This window comes from Fukomys damarensis, unplaced genomic scaffold, assembly GCF_012274545.1.
Source record: "Fukomys damarensis isolate Sample0158 unplaced genomic scaffold, DMR_v1.0_HiC HiC_scaffold_23, whole genome shotgun sequence".
NCBI lineage: Eukaryota > Metazoa > Chordata > Mammalia > Rodentia > Bathyergidae > Fukomys > Fukomys damarensis.
Window position 1 is genome coordinate 32,095,634 of NW_022900935.1, and position 14,402 is coordinate 32,110,035.

The window sequence follows — 14,402 nt, forward strand, 5'->3', positions numbered from 1 at the left end:
GTTTAAATGTTATGAGAAAAAAACCCATAGAAGGAGAGCAGTGTCTGGCCACCAGGGCTCCAGTTTGCATTCGTCCTTATCCCTCTGGACAGCCGTGGCCATGCCAGCTCACCCGTGGCCCAGAGAGAGCAAGAAGAGGCCAAGTGATAGGTGAATTAAGGCAGCGTGTGCATCTTTCTGCATGCAGGCGTGTTCAGGAGGCTAAGACGCTGATCCCTGGAGGAGCCGGCAGACTTTGGAAGGCATTAGGGGAGACAGAGGGCTTTCCTGGGGCCGAGGGGCCAGCTATGTTTACTGGATCCAGGGCTAATTAATGAGAGACAGAGTTGACTCAGTAAGGGAAGGAGTTTTCTAAAGTCACAGCTATCGGGAGCAGTAACAAGCTCCTTGTTTTTAAGAGTGTGCAGAGTCCGGTGACTCTGGCAGGGCTGGTACCCAGGCAGTCCAAACCGGAGATGGGGCTTGGATTTGATGATTTTAAGGCATCTTCTGGGCTCGGCAGTCTCTAACTGTTATCCAGTTTCCCTGGTCATCGCAAAGCATTTCGCAAAATGATCAAGAAGATCATTTTATTGGGTCCAAGTGCTAGTGTCACACACACATGCACACACAAATTCTTTCTTTTCTAAAGAAGTCATTTCACACGGTGCTCAAGAGTTTAGGCGAGAAAGGAATAGCACAGCACATCAAGCAATTACTGTGGCTCTTAAGAAGGAAATAATGGACTAAAGGTTTGTATCAGAAGTTCCTAGAGATCACATTGGGAGTGTTAAAAAAAGAAAAAGAAAACAAATAACCTCCACTGCTCCTTTTTACCTCTGGAGAGCCAGTGGGGCCCAGAAATATGCATTTTAAACAAGCAGCATCCCTCCAGTTCCACCAAGAACCTGAAACAGCAGATCTCATGACTCCTCTTCAAGAAACTGGATGAAAACCATGAGATGAGGATTACAAAAACCCTCCCAATCAGGAGCAATGTGCGATTGGTTTTTGGTTTTTGTGCTTGCTTGTTAGGTGGCACAGGGAGATGAGCCCAGGGGCCTCTGAGAGGGGGTTACAGTTGGATTAAGTCAGGAGGAAGGACTTTCCATTTGGAATTAGTGTCCATATGAAAAGAAGACAACAGGGTGCATGCCTACATTCCTAGCCCTCTAGGAGGCTGAGGTAAAAGGATTGAGGGTCAAACCCAATCTGGCAATTTAGAGACTTAGTGAGATTCTGTCTCAAAATTTAAGAAGAGCTAGCAATGTAGCTCAGTGCAACAGCCATGGCTTCAATCCCCAGTACCGCCAATTAAAAACAAACAAACAAAAAAACTCCCTGTCAAGGCTCTGTGAGACCAGAACCCTGAAGAAAGCCATCACCAAGAGCCCAAGCCCCCTGGCCCTCTGAACTCCAAATTCCAGCCTCCAAAGCTGGGAGAGAGGAATTTCTGTTGTCCTACAGAAATAGAAATGCAAAGGACCTGGAATATCCAAAACAAGTCTGGAAAAGAACAATGTAAGAGCACCAGTATTACGTGATTTCAAGGCTTATTACAGACGTACAGGAATGAAGACTGTATGGCTTAGGCACTAAGATAGATAATGGGAAAAAAAGACAAGGCATATATGGACACCTGACTTTTTAAGGTATGAAGGTGATTTTAGTAGCCAATGATTGCCTTCTCAACAAATGGTGCTGAAAAAATTGGATTCCAGTGCCCTCCCTAAAAGACAAGTGTGATTCATTCATTCCTTGACTCTTATACCAGAATAAATCAAAATGAATCATAGACTTAGTTATATAACCTAAACCTATAAGCCTTCTGGGAGAACATATAGGATAAAATATTTTGACTTTGTGTTGAGCAAACATTTTTTTAAATATAGTAACAAAAGGAAGGCCAGGGATTTAGCTCAGTGGTTCAGCCGCCTGCTTTGCAAGCACAAGGACCTGAGTTCGATCTCTGGTACCAAAAACAAAAAAACAAGAAAACAAAACAAAACAAAACAAAAAACCCCAAAAGGATACATAAAAGAAAAAAGTTGGTAACTGGATTTCATCAAAATAAAGAACTGCTCTTTGAAAGACACCACTAAAATGTAAAAAGATAGACGGAAAAATATTTGCAAATCATACATCTGATAAGGAAGCACTTTCAGAATATGCAAAGTAACCAGGCATGGTGGCACATACCTGGAATCCAGGCACTTGGGAGGCTGAGGCAGGAGGATCACCATGAGTTCAAGGCCAGCCCAGGTTTCACAGGGAGACCTTGTCTCAAAAAAAAAACTAAAACAAACAAACAATCTAATAAAATGGGCAAGAGGGCCAGGGATTTCACTCAGTGTCACCATGCCTGCCTCAAAAGTACAAGGTCCTGAGTTCAATCCCCGGTACTATAAAAACAAAACAAAACAAAATGGGCAAGAAATTTGAGCAGATCCTTTACCAGGGAAACTCCGTGGGTGCTGAATACATTCATGAGAAGATGCCAGAGGGCGTTTTAGTTGCTAGGAAAAGGCAGAGCATAAGCACATTGAAATGCCACTGTGCACCAGGCAGAAGAGCTATGATAAAAAGGTCACGGTGACGTGGTGAGGCAGTGCAGCAGCCAGAGCTCTTGTGTGGTCAAGGTGGGAATGTAAAATGATACAACCACTTGGGAAAACAGGAGAGTTCATGAAAGTTAGGCATAGATCTACCACACCTGCCATTCCCCTCCTATTTATTGCTCCAGGATACATGGAAACGTATGTCTATATGAAGACTTGTATGTAAATGATTATAGCAGCTTTATTTGCCATAACCCAAGCTGGGATTTACTGGAAGGCCATCAGTAAGTGAGGAACGCATCTCTTCAGGACTGGACCTTGCTCAGTGGTACAGCCCTTGCCTCACATGCACAAAGCTTGGGCTCAACCCCTAGCATGGCACGGAGCAAGAATGTCTCTTCAGGCACAGACTGTGGGAAGCCACACAGCCAGTGTTACTGGGCAACTGGAAAAACGGATAATGGATGTGCTTGCAGTGTGGTTAAGTCTTGTAATAGTCATGTAAGTGCAGGAAGCCAGACAAGGGGGCACATTCTGTATGGCCTCGTGGCTGTCACATTCCAGGAAAAGTGCAAAGCACTGTATTCTGTACCAACAGAAAAGAAGTCAGTGGTGGCCAGAGTATGGGTTGAGAGTGAGGGGTCACAGAGGGCTCTGGGGAATTTCTGAGGGGGCAGAATGTGTTCCCTGTCTTCCTCATGATAGAACATGGGCGTAGGTATAAAGAGAGGTCTGATGGACGGCTTCCCGGGGGTTCTGATCCCTCCCCACATTGCTTTAGCCTTGCAAAAATATCGATATTCCTAATGAACTGGCCTCGCCTAAGTCCTGCTTATAGAACCCACCATTCCAGACCAAGAGGCCCTTAGTTTCAGCACAAAGGGAAACTTGTGTAAATGCAAGATGGACCAGTGACCATGGATGGATGACCTGATCCTAGCTAGTGTCCAGCCTCCTCATTCTCTGCTGCCCCTTCAAAACCCTGTAAGAGAGCTGCTGTAAGAGAGCTGCTGTTCTGGCACTTTGGAGCCAGAGGCCCCTCTCAGATCCATATCTCAATAAAGTTTGTCCTTACTGCGAGTCTTTCTCTCTCTTCATTTTTTTTTTTTTTTTTTTTTTTTTTTTTTTTGGACTGGGGAACAAACTCAGGTCCTTGAGCTTGCGAGGCAGGTGCCAGAACCACTGAGCTAAATCCCCAGTCCCTCTCCTTTTTTATTTCTTACAGTAGACATATAAAAATGAGTAAAATGTATACTTTAAATTCATATAGTTTATTGTCTGTCATTTATAGCCTCAAAACAAAACAAAACAAACAAACAAAAAAACACTGCTGTTTTGGCCTCCCCAAAGCCTCATGCATGCTTAGGTGGGGTTTGGGAAGGTGACTGGATCATGGGTGTGTGATACTGGATTGTCCACTGATGAGTTTAAGCACAGTTCTGGGTGTGGACGATGGACTTACTGGAGAAGACTAACCTGGGTGTGGGTGGCTTGTAGCCAATGAGCTTGTAGTCTGGATGGAATAAAGAGGAAGGCTGCTATATCCTGCCACACCTGCCATGAACTGTTCCTCCTCTGTGATGACCCTCTGCCTTGCTACCTTTCCTTGGACCCAGCTGACTACGGACTGAAACCTCCCTAAACTGTGAGCTAAGGTAAACCTCCTCCTTCAGCATGTGAATATCTGGTATTTTATCTCGGCAGCAAAGAAGTAACTAAGACGCCTGCTTTAAAGAAACTTCACTGGACTATACATTTAAGATTTGTGCATTTCAGATGGATGTGCTGGCACATGCCTATAATTCCAGCTACTTGGGAGGCTGAGGCAGGAAGATTGCAAGTTTGAGACCAGCGTAGGCCACTTAGATCTTGTCTCGAAATTTAAAAAAAGAAAAGGCTGGGATGTAGCTCAGTGGTAGAGTGCTTGCCTAGAATATGTAAAACTCTGGGTTTAATCCCTAGTACTGAAGAAAAATTGTGTATTTCACATATGTAATGTATACACATACACATATACATGTTTCCTTATCTAAAGTTTCACCCTCTGAGGTTTCAGTTACCTGTGGTTATCTGTGTTCTGAAAATGTGAAATGGAGAAGTCCAGAAAAAAACAACTCATAAGTTGTAAATACTGCATTATTCTGAGGAGTGTGATAAACTTCCTGGATGTGAGTTGTGCCTGTGACAGCAGATCCACCCTGTGTACATTGTCTGCCATCTGTCACTTCATAGCCATGGACCTTTGGAGTAGCACAGTCTTGCTTGGGTTCAAGTAAACCTTATTTTACTTAATAATGGTCCCCAAACACAAGAGAAGTGATGCTGGCAATTTCACTACAGTATGTTGTTATAACTGTTCTCTTTTATTATTCGCTATTGCTGTTGATCTCTTACGGTACCTAATTATGAATTGAACTTTATCCTAGGAATGTACGAAAAGGAGAAGACATAGTACATGCAGGGCTTGGTGCTCTTTGCCCGTCCACTGGGGGGTCCTGGAATGTACCCCACCAACAAGTGGGGACCACTGAGTGAGTATGTGACAGCCACCAGGCAATGCAGCCTTGGGCAGGTCCCCTTCCCCTCTGGGAAGCAGTGTCCTCTTTCGTCAAAGGCCAGGCTGTGCTCCAAGATCCCTGCCCACGCGGATGCCTGCAGCTGTGTGTCTAAGGATGAAGAGACAGCTCCTGGCAAACAGTGACGGCAGACAGTTAAGCCAGGCCAGATTTCCAGTCCAAACCCTCGGGCCCAGCCGGAGCCCCTTTCATTCCTTTCATCTAGCCCTGTGTTTGCACAGCAAAGAACCTGCTGTACTTAAAGTCCTGATCTTGGAGCCAGGGCCAGGGAGGGAGGGAGAGGGCAAATCTTGATGCTGGCTGCTGAGCTCTCGCCCCAGGCTGCTCCTGCTGACGCCACCAGGGGAGGGCCTGCCCCACTCCTCTGCCCTGGGTCTTCCCAGGTCCACCTTGTGGGATGTGCGGTTTGGAGGTTAGTTCAGCCCCTGTTCCTTCCCGGGAGGGAGAACCAATAGTCAAAGAAGAACAAATGCAGGTTCTCCTGCCATCGCCAGCCACTAACTGTTTGCAGGCTGAGCCCCTGGCCTGAGTTCAGCTGCCCCTTAGTGAGACCTAGCTCAGTGAGAGGCAGACACTCAAGGGCCCTGGTGGGCTGATTTGAGCCTGTCAAAGTTTAGCTCCTGAATCTGCATCTTTTTTTATTATTTTTTATTGGTATATTCTAGGTGTGCAATACAGTTACATTCATCACTGGGACCTTGTACTTTTACACAACAGATCTTGGTTCCATTTTTCCCCATTCCCCTGCCCTCCCTTCACCCCCTCTGCCTTCCCTTCCCTGTTTACAAAGACTTTGTTTCCATTTTTTTTCTTTTCTCTTATTTTTTCTTTTCCCTTTGTACTTTTTCCCTACCCCTCCTACTTCCCCTACATCTTTAGACCTTTATTCCCATTATACAGTATCAGTTATACATTTTGATCCTTATTTACACTTTCAGTTTATCACAGTAGAGAAACTATGTGGTATTTACACGTGTGTACTATTAATCTCACTTAAGAGTATGTCCTCAGTATGCATCCATGTAGCTATAAATGTCTCTAGTTTCTCATTCTTTATGGCTGAGTAGCATTCCATTTGATTAAAAAAAAAAATACTTCTTCTTTATCCAGTCTCCAGTTGATGAGCAACTGAATCTGCATCTTAAAATCTGTGTGATCCTAGCCAAACACCTTTATCTCTCTGTGCTTCTGCAAAGTGGAATAACCAAACCAGGGTTCCAGAGTACTTGTGAAGATTGGAGGAAATGAGGGTCCGAGTTTAGAGATTAGCCTTCCCCTTGAACGCTGGCTTCTAATTCTTGTGACACTGCCAGCATAGTGCTGGGTACTGCCTTTTCTGCAGGAAGATTTGCTGTCTCTGGACCTCTCCTTGTCCTCCCCAGAAGCCCAGCAGTTTGCTGGGCACTGGACCTTTCTTCCTTCCTCATCCTTCTGTGTAGCCCTTCTCAAAGCAGATCACCTGTGTTTCTCCTGCTGAAAATCTTGGCCAGCACCGTGCAGCCTCAGGCAAGGTCCTTCCCTTGGCAGCCTGGAAGCCAAGCTCTTCCTCTCAGGCATCTGGGATTTCCACCCCTTCAGCTTGGGGTGCCACACCCCCTTCCCCCACACTGTGCCCCTGGCTTCTTCCTCTCTGATCCCGCTCAGGTGACCTCTGTAGCAAACTCTCCTAAGGCAACATGGGACGGCCAACCCTTACTGCTGGGCTGCAGCTGTCCCTCACTCGTCACACACAGGCCAGCTGCCTCGCCTCTCCAACGAGTCCCATGAGGGGCTCTAAGAATAGGCATTTCCCTGCTTAATGCCCATTGATGCCCAACTGCCCTTGGGGTACAATGAAACCCGTTGTGCCCTACTGGACCCTCTCCCTTCTCATGCATCTCTCCCTTCTACCTCACCTGGGCGTTGCCCACTCTGGCCTGGTGGACTTTTCCTGGCTGAACCTTGCTCAGCCTGTGCCTTCCTCACAGGAAGAGACCCGGGTTATCCTTTTCCCACCTCCTTCCATAAGTGCCCTGTGGGAAGGAGGCTCCCTGGGTCAGCAAGCAAACTGTGGGGAGCCCAGGATGGGGTGGGGACTCCACAGGTCCCGCTCAGGTTGCAGCTGCAGAGAAACCCAGTGGAAGGTTCCAGGAGCACAGTGTAGGGAGTCGGGGATGGAGTCAGATGATGGCCTGGTTCCCTCAGGCTCCTCTTGGGGCCCAGCCTTTCCCGATGTGCCACCCACCCTGGCATGATGTGAGGTGCAGCCACTGTTCCCAGGCCTCTTCCTTAGGGGCCTGGCACCCCGTGACTGAGCCCAGGTGCTCAGAGCAAGCTGGCGAAGGAAGGACTGGAGCAATGAATAAAGTTGCGCTCACTACTCTCTGTTGCCCATTTCCAGTTCAAAACTCACCAGGCTGATCTATAAAACCAAATGGCACTAGATTTGTCTCTTTCGACAGGAGTCCTCCCCTTGGCCAGAGTCTACCTTCTCTCCATATCTCCAGAATGAGTGTGGGACACTTTCTGCGCCCCGTCAGGTCATGGTTGTGTGGACAGCTAGAAAGGCTTTGGGCTGGGGTGTGGCTGGCTGTGTCTGAGTCCCAGTTCTAACCCTGACTTTGCTTAAGATCCTGGGTTTATTGTTCCTGCCGGGCCTCAGTTTCCCCATCTGTCTGACAGACATCCACCCTTGCCTGCCTGGGTGTCATGAAGTGGGCAGATGTAAAGAAGCAGCTCACTGTGGCTCGGATCCTTTTTTTGGGAAACCTAGGCTGTCCAGCTGCCAGCTGGGGCTTGGCAGGGCAGACAGAGAGTGGCGAGCCATCTTTTCTCCACATCTTCTGTTCTAAAGCTGCAAGTCTCCAGATGCTTCCTGCTGGTGGGATGACAAGGGCCCTGCCTCCCACCCAATCTCACATGACCAGTCAACAAGAAACACCCAGCATATCTGCCTTAAGTACCAGCAGCGAGGAAGTAGCAGATGCTTCACTTCCGTGCCACCCTGGAAGGCTGAACTCCTCAGCTTGGCAAAGAGGCCCCAGACTGATCTTCTCTCCAATGGGTGACAAGATCAGGATCTGCAAACCTGTCTCGGAGCAGAGGATCAGATTTCCAGTGCGGCCTCAGACAGATCTGAAAACACAGAGGCCGATTCTCATTCCTGCGTGAAGCTGCCTCATGTGAAAAGAACTCCCTGTCGCTAGAAGCATTCACGGAGAGGCTGAGTGACTGGAAAGCGGAAGTGCCAAGTCCTATTCAGAGAGGATGTGGAGGCACCACTGGGTGGTTTGTGTTGCTTCGTGTTGCAGTGCTGAGATGGAAGCCAGCGCTTCGTGCACGCTAGGCAAGGGCTTTACCACGGAGCTGCACCCCACACCCCATGAGATGATTTTGAAAGCTTCAGGCTTCAGGGTTCGGGGGGGGGGAGTAATCAATGCCACTCCCAGCAGCCTCTGGCTGGCCTGGAGGGCCGGGTCAGGGTCGCAGACAGGAGTACTCATCGGACCAGTCGGAGCAGTGCTGCGTGCCGTCCTGGCACAGAGCCCTTGGGATACAGCCACAGTACTGGAAGACAGTGGAAGTGCAGCGCCACCACTCAGGACCGCAGGGTGGGCACGCAGTCACTGGGGAGACAAAAGCCGGCAGAAGGGTGGCTGCTGTGCCCTGGAACGCCCGGTGCACCCTGGCTTCCAGATCTGAAACCTGCCCTAGCTTCCTAGCCGCACCCCTGCTGACCCGGGTTGGCCGCGTCCGTGGTTTTCCCGCGGCAGAGAGGGCTTCACAACCCGTAGGTGCTGTGACCACATCCTTCCTGTCTGAGCCCCACCTTCCTCGTCTGCTCAGAACTATCACCCAGTGACAGAGGACAGGCAGTGCAGGTCTTCTCTCCCATCACCTGCTCCTCCTCCCTGCCTCACCCCGACCCCAGCCACACCACCCCTGAGGCCCTATCGCGGGCCTCCGGTGTTCCGCCTCACACACCAGCCCCTGCCTTGTGAACTCTGTCTGCTCTCCGGCCTGCTCCGCATTGCCTCTTCTGAGAAGCCTGCCGTGGTCCGGAGCCCTAGGACTTCCTTTTGGCAAGAGCACGATGTACTTTCAGTGGACGGGCGTGCCTGACCTCTGATTATGCTCCACCCCTGTGGCACCAGGCCCTGCCCCAGCAGTGCTTGGAGCACATTTGTTGATTGAATCCTGGGGAAGAGATTTAGACTGGAGAATGGGAGAAGAGGGACCTCAGAGGTGGATTCCACACCCGGTTGCCTTCCTGCCTCTACTTGTCCCTTCTGCTCTCAGGGCTCCGGTTTCCCTACATACAGGCAAATTAGTCGGCGATCCCTGCCCTGCTTCCCTCACAGGGCCGGTGGGAGGTGACAAGGATGACCCAGGTTCAGATCCCAGTGGGCTGTGCCTGCATCCCTTGCATGACCACCCTCGAAGGGAAGGGACCCTCCAGGGAGAGCTGCTGGGGCGGTAGTGAGCACCTTGCCCTGGAGCACAGAAGGCATGTAGTGGGAAAGCTGGGGGTTCTCTGGCTGGCATCTGCCTTCTGGCTGCAGCCTGGCCACCTGCTCCAGCCCAGCCCATACTGCGACCCCACCTGGGCTCAGTTCATCAGAGCAGTCCCCGCAGTTGTTGGTCCCATCACACTTTTGGTCAGAGTAGATCCAGGCAGCTGGGTCTCCACAACCGGCCAGGAGGAAGCTGGGGAGGCTCCGGGGCACATCTCCTGCAGGGGGCCGGGAGTGGCCAGAAGAGTCCACACCTGGCCGCAGTTGCCATGGGACCATCTGGAGCTGCCAAGCTCAGGGTCACCTCCCTCCCATCCCAGGAAGGCTGGGAGGCTCCTGGGGAGGTAGTGTGAGAGGGAGAGGTGCCCCATGGCCCCCAGCTCTCCCTCTGCTGTGGGTGCACACCGACTCTGCTTCTCCTATTGATTCCATGAGGCCAGCTGGGAGCTCTCCTGAGAACTGCCAGGTCTTCCCACTTACTCATTTGCTCATTCACTTGGGAAGTCACGCCAGGCACAGGGCCCCAGATCAAGCAGACTCGACCTGCTCCAGAGGCGTCCACAGTGGCAGATGTGACACCGGTGTGACCAGGGTTGGCCCACAGGGAGGAACAGGGATGGGAGGAGCCCCAGGGAGGGCCCTCAACTTGGTCAGGAGTCAGGGAAGATTTCATGGAGGAGCAGCCCTTGAACTGTGCTGCAGGATGAAGCCAGGCTCTGGGCAGAGGACACCACTGTGAAGGTGGCCCCGTGTACATGTCACAGTCCTGGCTGAAGGCTCCACCCCTCGAAGCCAGAGCTCAGTGGGAGCTGAAGCAGAGGCTGCCCCAGAGGCCCATTCAGAGCTGAGCTCCACTGCACAGGTACTCACGGCACAAGCTCTCGTCCTCGTCCTCACCGTGGGGACAAGTGGGAAGGCCATCACACACCGTGCTGGCAGGGACACAGCTCCTCCAGTCATGGCACAGGAAGCCTGTCCTGTTGGTCAGCGTCACACAGACCTGGAACCCTGAGTGGGCAGGAGGAGGCCCCAAAGGTCAAAGGCAGCACCTAGTTGGGTAGGGGCAATCACTGCTGGTCTCCCCAGCATGAGTGCCACCCGAGCTGACCAGGAGGGCTGGGCTAGGGGGAGGCCAGGACACAATGACATCAGTGTCCAAGCCCAGCACAGCCACCTGCTGTCTGTGTGAGCTTGGGTACACGACCCGCCCTCTCTCTGACTGCAAAATGGATCCACAGTGCACCCCCGGAGTTTATGAATGGTGGTGGGGTTTGAATAAAAGCTTCTCTGTGGATATATGTAGAAAAGTCATGGTCCACACCTTTAGTGACAACATATCTGCCATCCCACAGGCTGCTGGGTGGCTTTATGCTGGTGATCCTGGTGTCATATCTGTCAGATGTGATGTATCTGGGCTGTCTGGAGAACATATGTCACAGTGCCCTAAATCTGGGCACAACAGGCTGCAAAGCAGTTTTGCACATCTATTCTGTTGTCCCCCAAACAGCTCTGCAAAGTGTCATCATTAGCCTCCCACCCGGGGGCTCCCCCAGAGAGTCACAGGGGAGAGACTGGCAGCTGAGCCGGTGGTCACCCTGACCCGCAGGCTGTATGTGCTGACCACACGGCAGCAGGTCTGTCCGTGTGCATCAGTGCATCGTGAGCCCCGTCAGGAATGTGCAGACAGAGGCTCGGACCATGGGCATCTGTGAGTGGGCACAGGATGTGTGGCTCTGTGTCTGCCCCAGAAGGCACTGGCCGTAAATCGCTTGCTGGAGAATCCAGGCAGGTCTGGCCTCCCCGTGCTCCTGCTCCCCGAGGCCATCCCCAGCAGGTCTGACCCACCCTCTCCTCACCTGGTGTGCGTGATGGGAGTCCGAGGCTGGCAACCAGGGCGACAAGGGCAGCAAGCATTGCCAGCAGGAGCAGCAGGAGGGCAGAAAGGCAGGCCCCACGTCGGGAGCAGCAGAGGCTGAGGCTTCCTGGGAGGGTTGGAAAAGGCAGGGCTGGTGCCAGCACTGGCCTAGGTCCCCTCTGGCTCTTGCCCCTGCAAGCAGCCCTCCCGCACCAGGGGTGGGAGCAGGGAGGGCTGCTTGGGGGAGGGGCTGCCATCCCCATGATGCTCTTCAGCTCTGCCTGTGGATCCCATGCCACCAAGTGCCACCTGGCAGGCTCTGCTCCTCAGCCTCGCCCAGGTGGCCTCCTTGGGACAGAGGGAGAGATGGACACCTGTGTACTCAGCTCCTGCCAGGCCCTACGTAGACCTTGTTCCTATCTATTTCAAAGCCACGCTTTACTTTATCAGTGAAGAAACTGGGGCTCAGAGAAGCAAAGGTCCAGGTTCGCCTGTGCACAGGTGGGACGGGAATCCACGACCTTCCCTCTGCACAAGTCCAGATGCCTGTTCTGGAGCCCAGGAGGATGCTTGTTAGAATCCACCACTTCCTATCTGGCCTGTGTGGAGTAAGTCACTTCACTCTTCTGTGCCTCAGTCTCCCCATGTGGAACATGGGCTCTTAATGGCTACTTTAGAGCTTGTTGGAAGAATTAGTTTTTATGAATTAAATTCTGGACCAGAATCTGCACGTAGTAAGTGCTAGATGCAAGCCACTCTTCGTGTTTATGTTTTGGTAATTATTATTGTTAATATTATTTGCAGCTTGGGAGAGGGAACCCAGGGCACTGCACCAGCCAGGGAAGTGTCCACAGGGGAGGCCCTCATTTCCAGAGCCACCTGCTGGCACCCCCTCACCTGCTCAGTGCAGGTTTGGGGAGTGGCAGGAAGGGCTGGGGTGTGGAGCAGGGCAGAGCTCAGCACTGCAGGGAGCTTGATGTGGGCCGAGGCTGCCAGGGCGACCATGCCAGGTGGAGGGGGGAGGAGTGCAGGGCGGGGACAGTGTAAATCTACCCCTGTGACCCCTACTGCCCTGGCTGGTGGCTCCCTTGCTGTTGGCAACCACAGGCGACCAGGGAGGCAGCAGGAAGCTGGTGAGGAGAGGCGTCCCGGTCACCCAGGGAGCTGCTCCCCTGACACGCGTGCAGCACAGATTGCGTCACTAGGGGGACTCCAGGTGGTGTTACCCGGAGACTCAAAGGACTGGCAGATGGAGGCTCACGCCCAGGTGAGGGGGCCGCACCTCAAAGCCAGCCCTCCTTGGACAGATGAAGAAGCTGTGGGTTCCTCAGCCTCGCCCACCACAAGCCAGGACTTGGGTACTAACAAGTACCGGTGTAGAGCAGCAAAGGCTTTGCGGCCCGAGGCCTCAGGTCCAGCTGAACCCTGCCTCCTCTGCCGGCTGTGCAACCCGCTCACCAGCCTCCTGCCTGGCTGCCTCACCTGTCTGTTATTGCCCATCGCAACGACCAGGCCTCAGAATGCCCTGAGGTTGGAAAGATGTGGGGGGCCAGCAGCTCCCACGGATGCAGCCGCCACTCTTGACTGTCGCCTGCTTCTCACGTTTCCTCACTGATCAAATGGGGACCAAGCTGGGGCACATAGGACATGCTAAGGAAGTGTGTGTTCCTTCCTTCCTTTATCTCATATAGGCAAAGAGAACGGTTCCAGTCACACAGAAGTCAGTGCACATAATAGATGCTAATTAAACTGTGACCCTGGCACACTTTATTTCTCAGAGGTAGAAAGAAGCGTTGGCTTTACCTTACAGGTGGGCACTGCATGCGGTGCACTGCCTGGACGATGCACACTTTAGGTGCTCCATAAACACAGAGGAATGAACAGTTCCACTAAGCAAATGGCTGCCAGGCTGGCTAGGCAGGGAGCTGGGAGCAGACAACATAAATGACGGGGCCAGGGGTGACAGCGTAAGCCTCGGACTCTCTTTGTGCCTTTGTAGCCAACTGCCTGGCTCCAAGGCAGCCCCCCAGAGCCCACAGGCCCAGGCCCTCCCCCTCTACCTTCTCCTTCGGGGCGGGCTTTGGTTCCAGCAGCAGCACGGCCATTGCCACTTCCCTGTCCAAGAGAACAGAGCCGGCTGTGCTTAGGGGAGGGGACACCGAGCCTCAGGGAGCCAGAGCGGGGGCTTCGTCCAGTGGGTCACCAGAGGCCGAGGACACAGCCAGCTGAGCCCGCTCCCGCTTCCCCACTGACGCCTGTGCCTCTTCTCATCCTGCACACCAGCTCAGCAGCTGGGGGACACTGTCCCCTGAAGGACCCCTAGCCTGGTCCTGGGAGCTGGCTCCCCTCTCACCTGGGGGACGACCTTGTTCATGCCTCCGGGAGCCGTGGCTGAGTGTGGGCTGAGCGCAGCTCCCTCCGGGTCTCCAGGGCAGCCTGGAGGAGGACACCGAGGCCAGGCCCCTCCCAGCACCCTCCCGGGTAGGGCAAGGGCAGGGCAACCTGCTCCGGCCAGGTCTGTCCCCACTCTGGAGGTGACACCAAAGGACTGGAATCCTCATTACAGAGCAGGGTGTTCTGAGAGGGAGAAATCGCACAGCTCTGGTCCCCAGGGTAGGGAGGACGGAAGGACAGCAACTGTTATTTCCTGAGCAGTGTCATGTGCCAGGCCCTACACCAGGTCCCTCACACATCCTCTCACCCGACCCTCGAGGTGACATCATGAAATAGGTCAGATTACTCCTTTGACAGACGGGGAAAGGGACTCAGAGAGGTTAGGTAACTTGCCTGAATCCACACAGTGCGTAAATGGCAGAGCTGAGATTTGATCTCCCGCCACTTTCAGCCCCAAGCCCTGTGGAGTGGAAGTACACCTCTCCTTAGGGTGTGAGTCTCTGTTTATCTCTACCCTGACCAACACTTTGGACCAGCAGTCTCTCCC

At 52.5% G+C, this 14,402-nt stretch overlaps 1 protein-coding gene across 1 annotated transcript; it reads right to left on the reverse strand.

Moving 5' to 3' along the window:
• Positions 1-8,519: 8,519 nt before the first annotated feature.
• Positions 8,520-13,877, reverse strand: Ldlrad1 (low density lipoprotein receptor class A domain containing 1). The gene is made up of 4 exons (XM_033767940.1): positions 13,815-13,877; positions 13,522-13,576; positions 9,696-9,824; positions 8,520-8,718 (listed from the first exon to the last, which is right to left on the reverse strand). Exons 1-4 carry the CDS (start codon positions 13,833-13,835, stop codon positions 8,570-8,572), a joined length of 354 nt encoding a protein of 117 aa, XP_033623831.1. The 5' UTR covers positions 13,836-13,877; the 3' UTR covers positions 8,520-8,569.
• Between the last annotated feature and the right edge of the window lie 525 nt (positions 13,878-14,402).

Bases quoted from the DNA above. Each gene is read 5' to 3' on its own strand.
- Ldlrad1 (XM_033767940.1), bottom strand. From the start codon at position 13,835: ATGAACAAGGTCGTCCCCCAG. The intron at 13,577-13,814 runs GTGAGAGGGGAG...TCTCTTGGACAG, and splicing joins TGAACAAGGTCGTCCCCCAG to GGAAGTGGCAATGGCCGTGC. The intron at 8,719-9,695 runs GTGGGGTCGCAG...TTGTCTCCCCAG, and splicing joins CTCTGATGAACTGAGCCCAG to TGACTGCGTGCCCACCCTGC.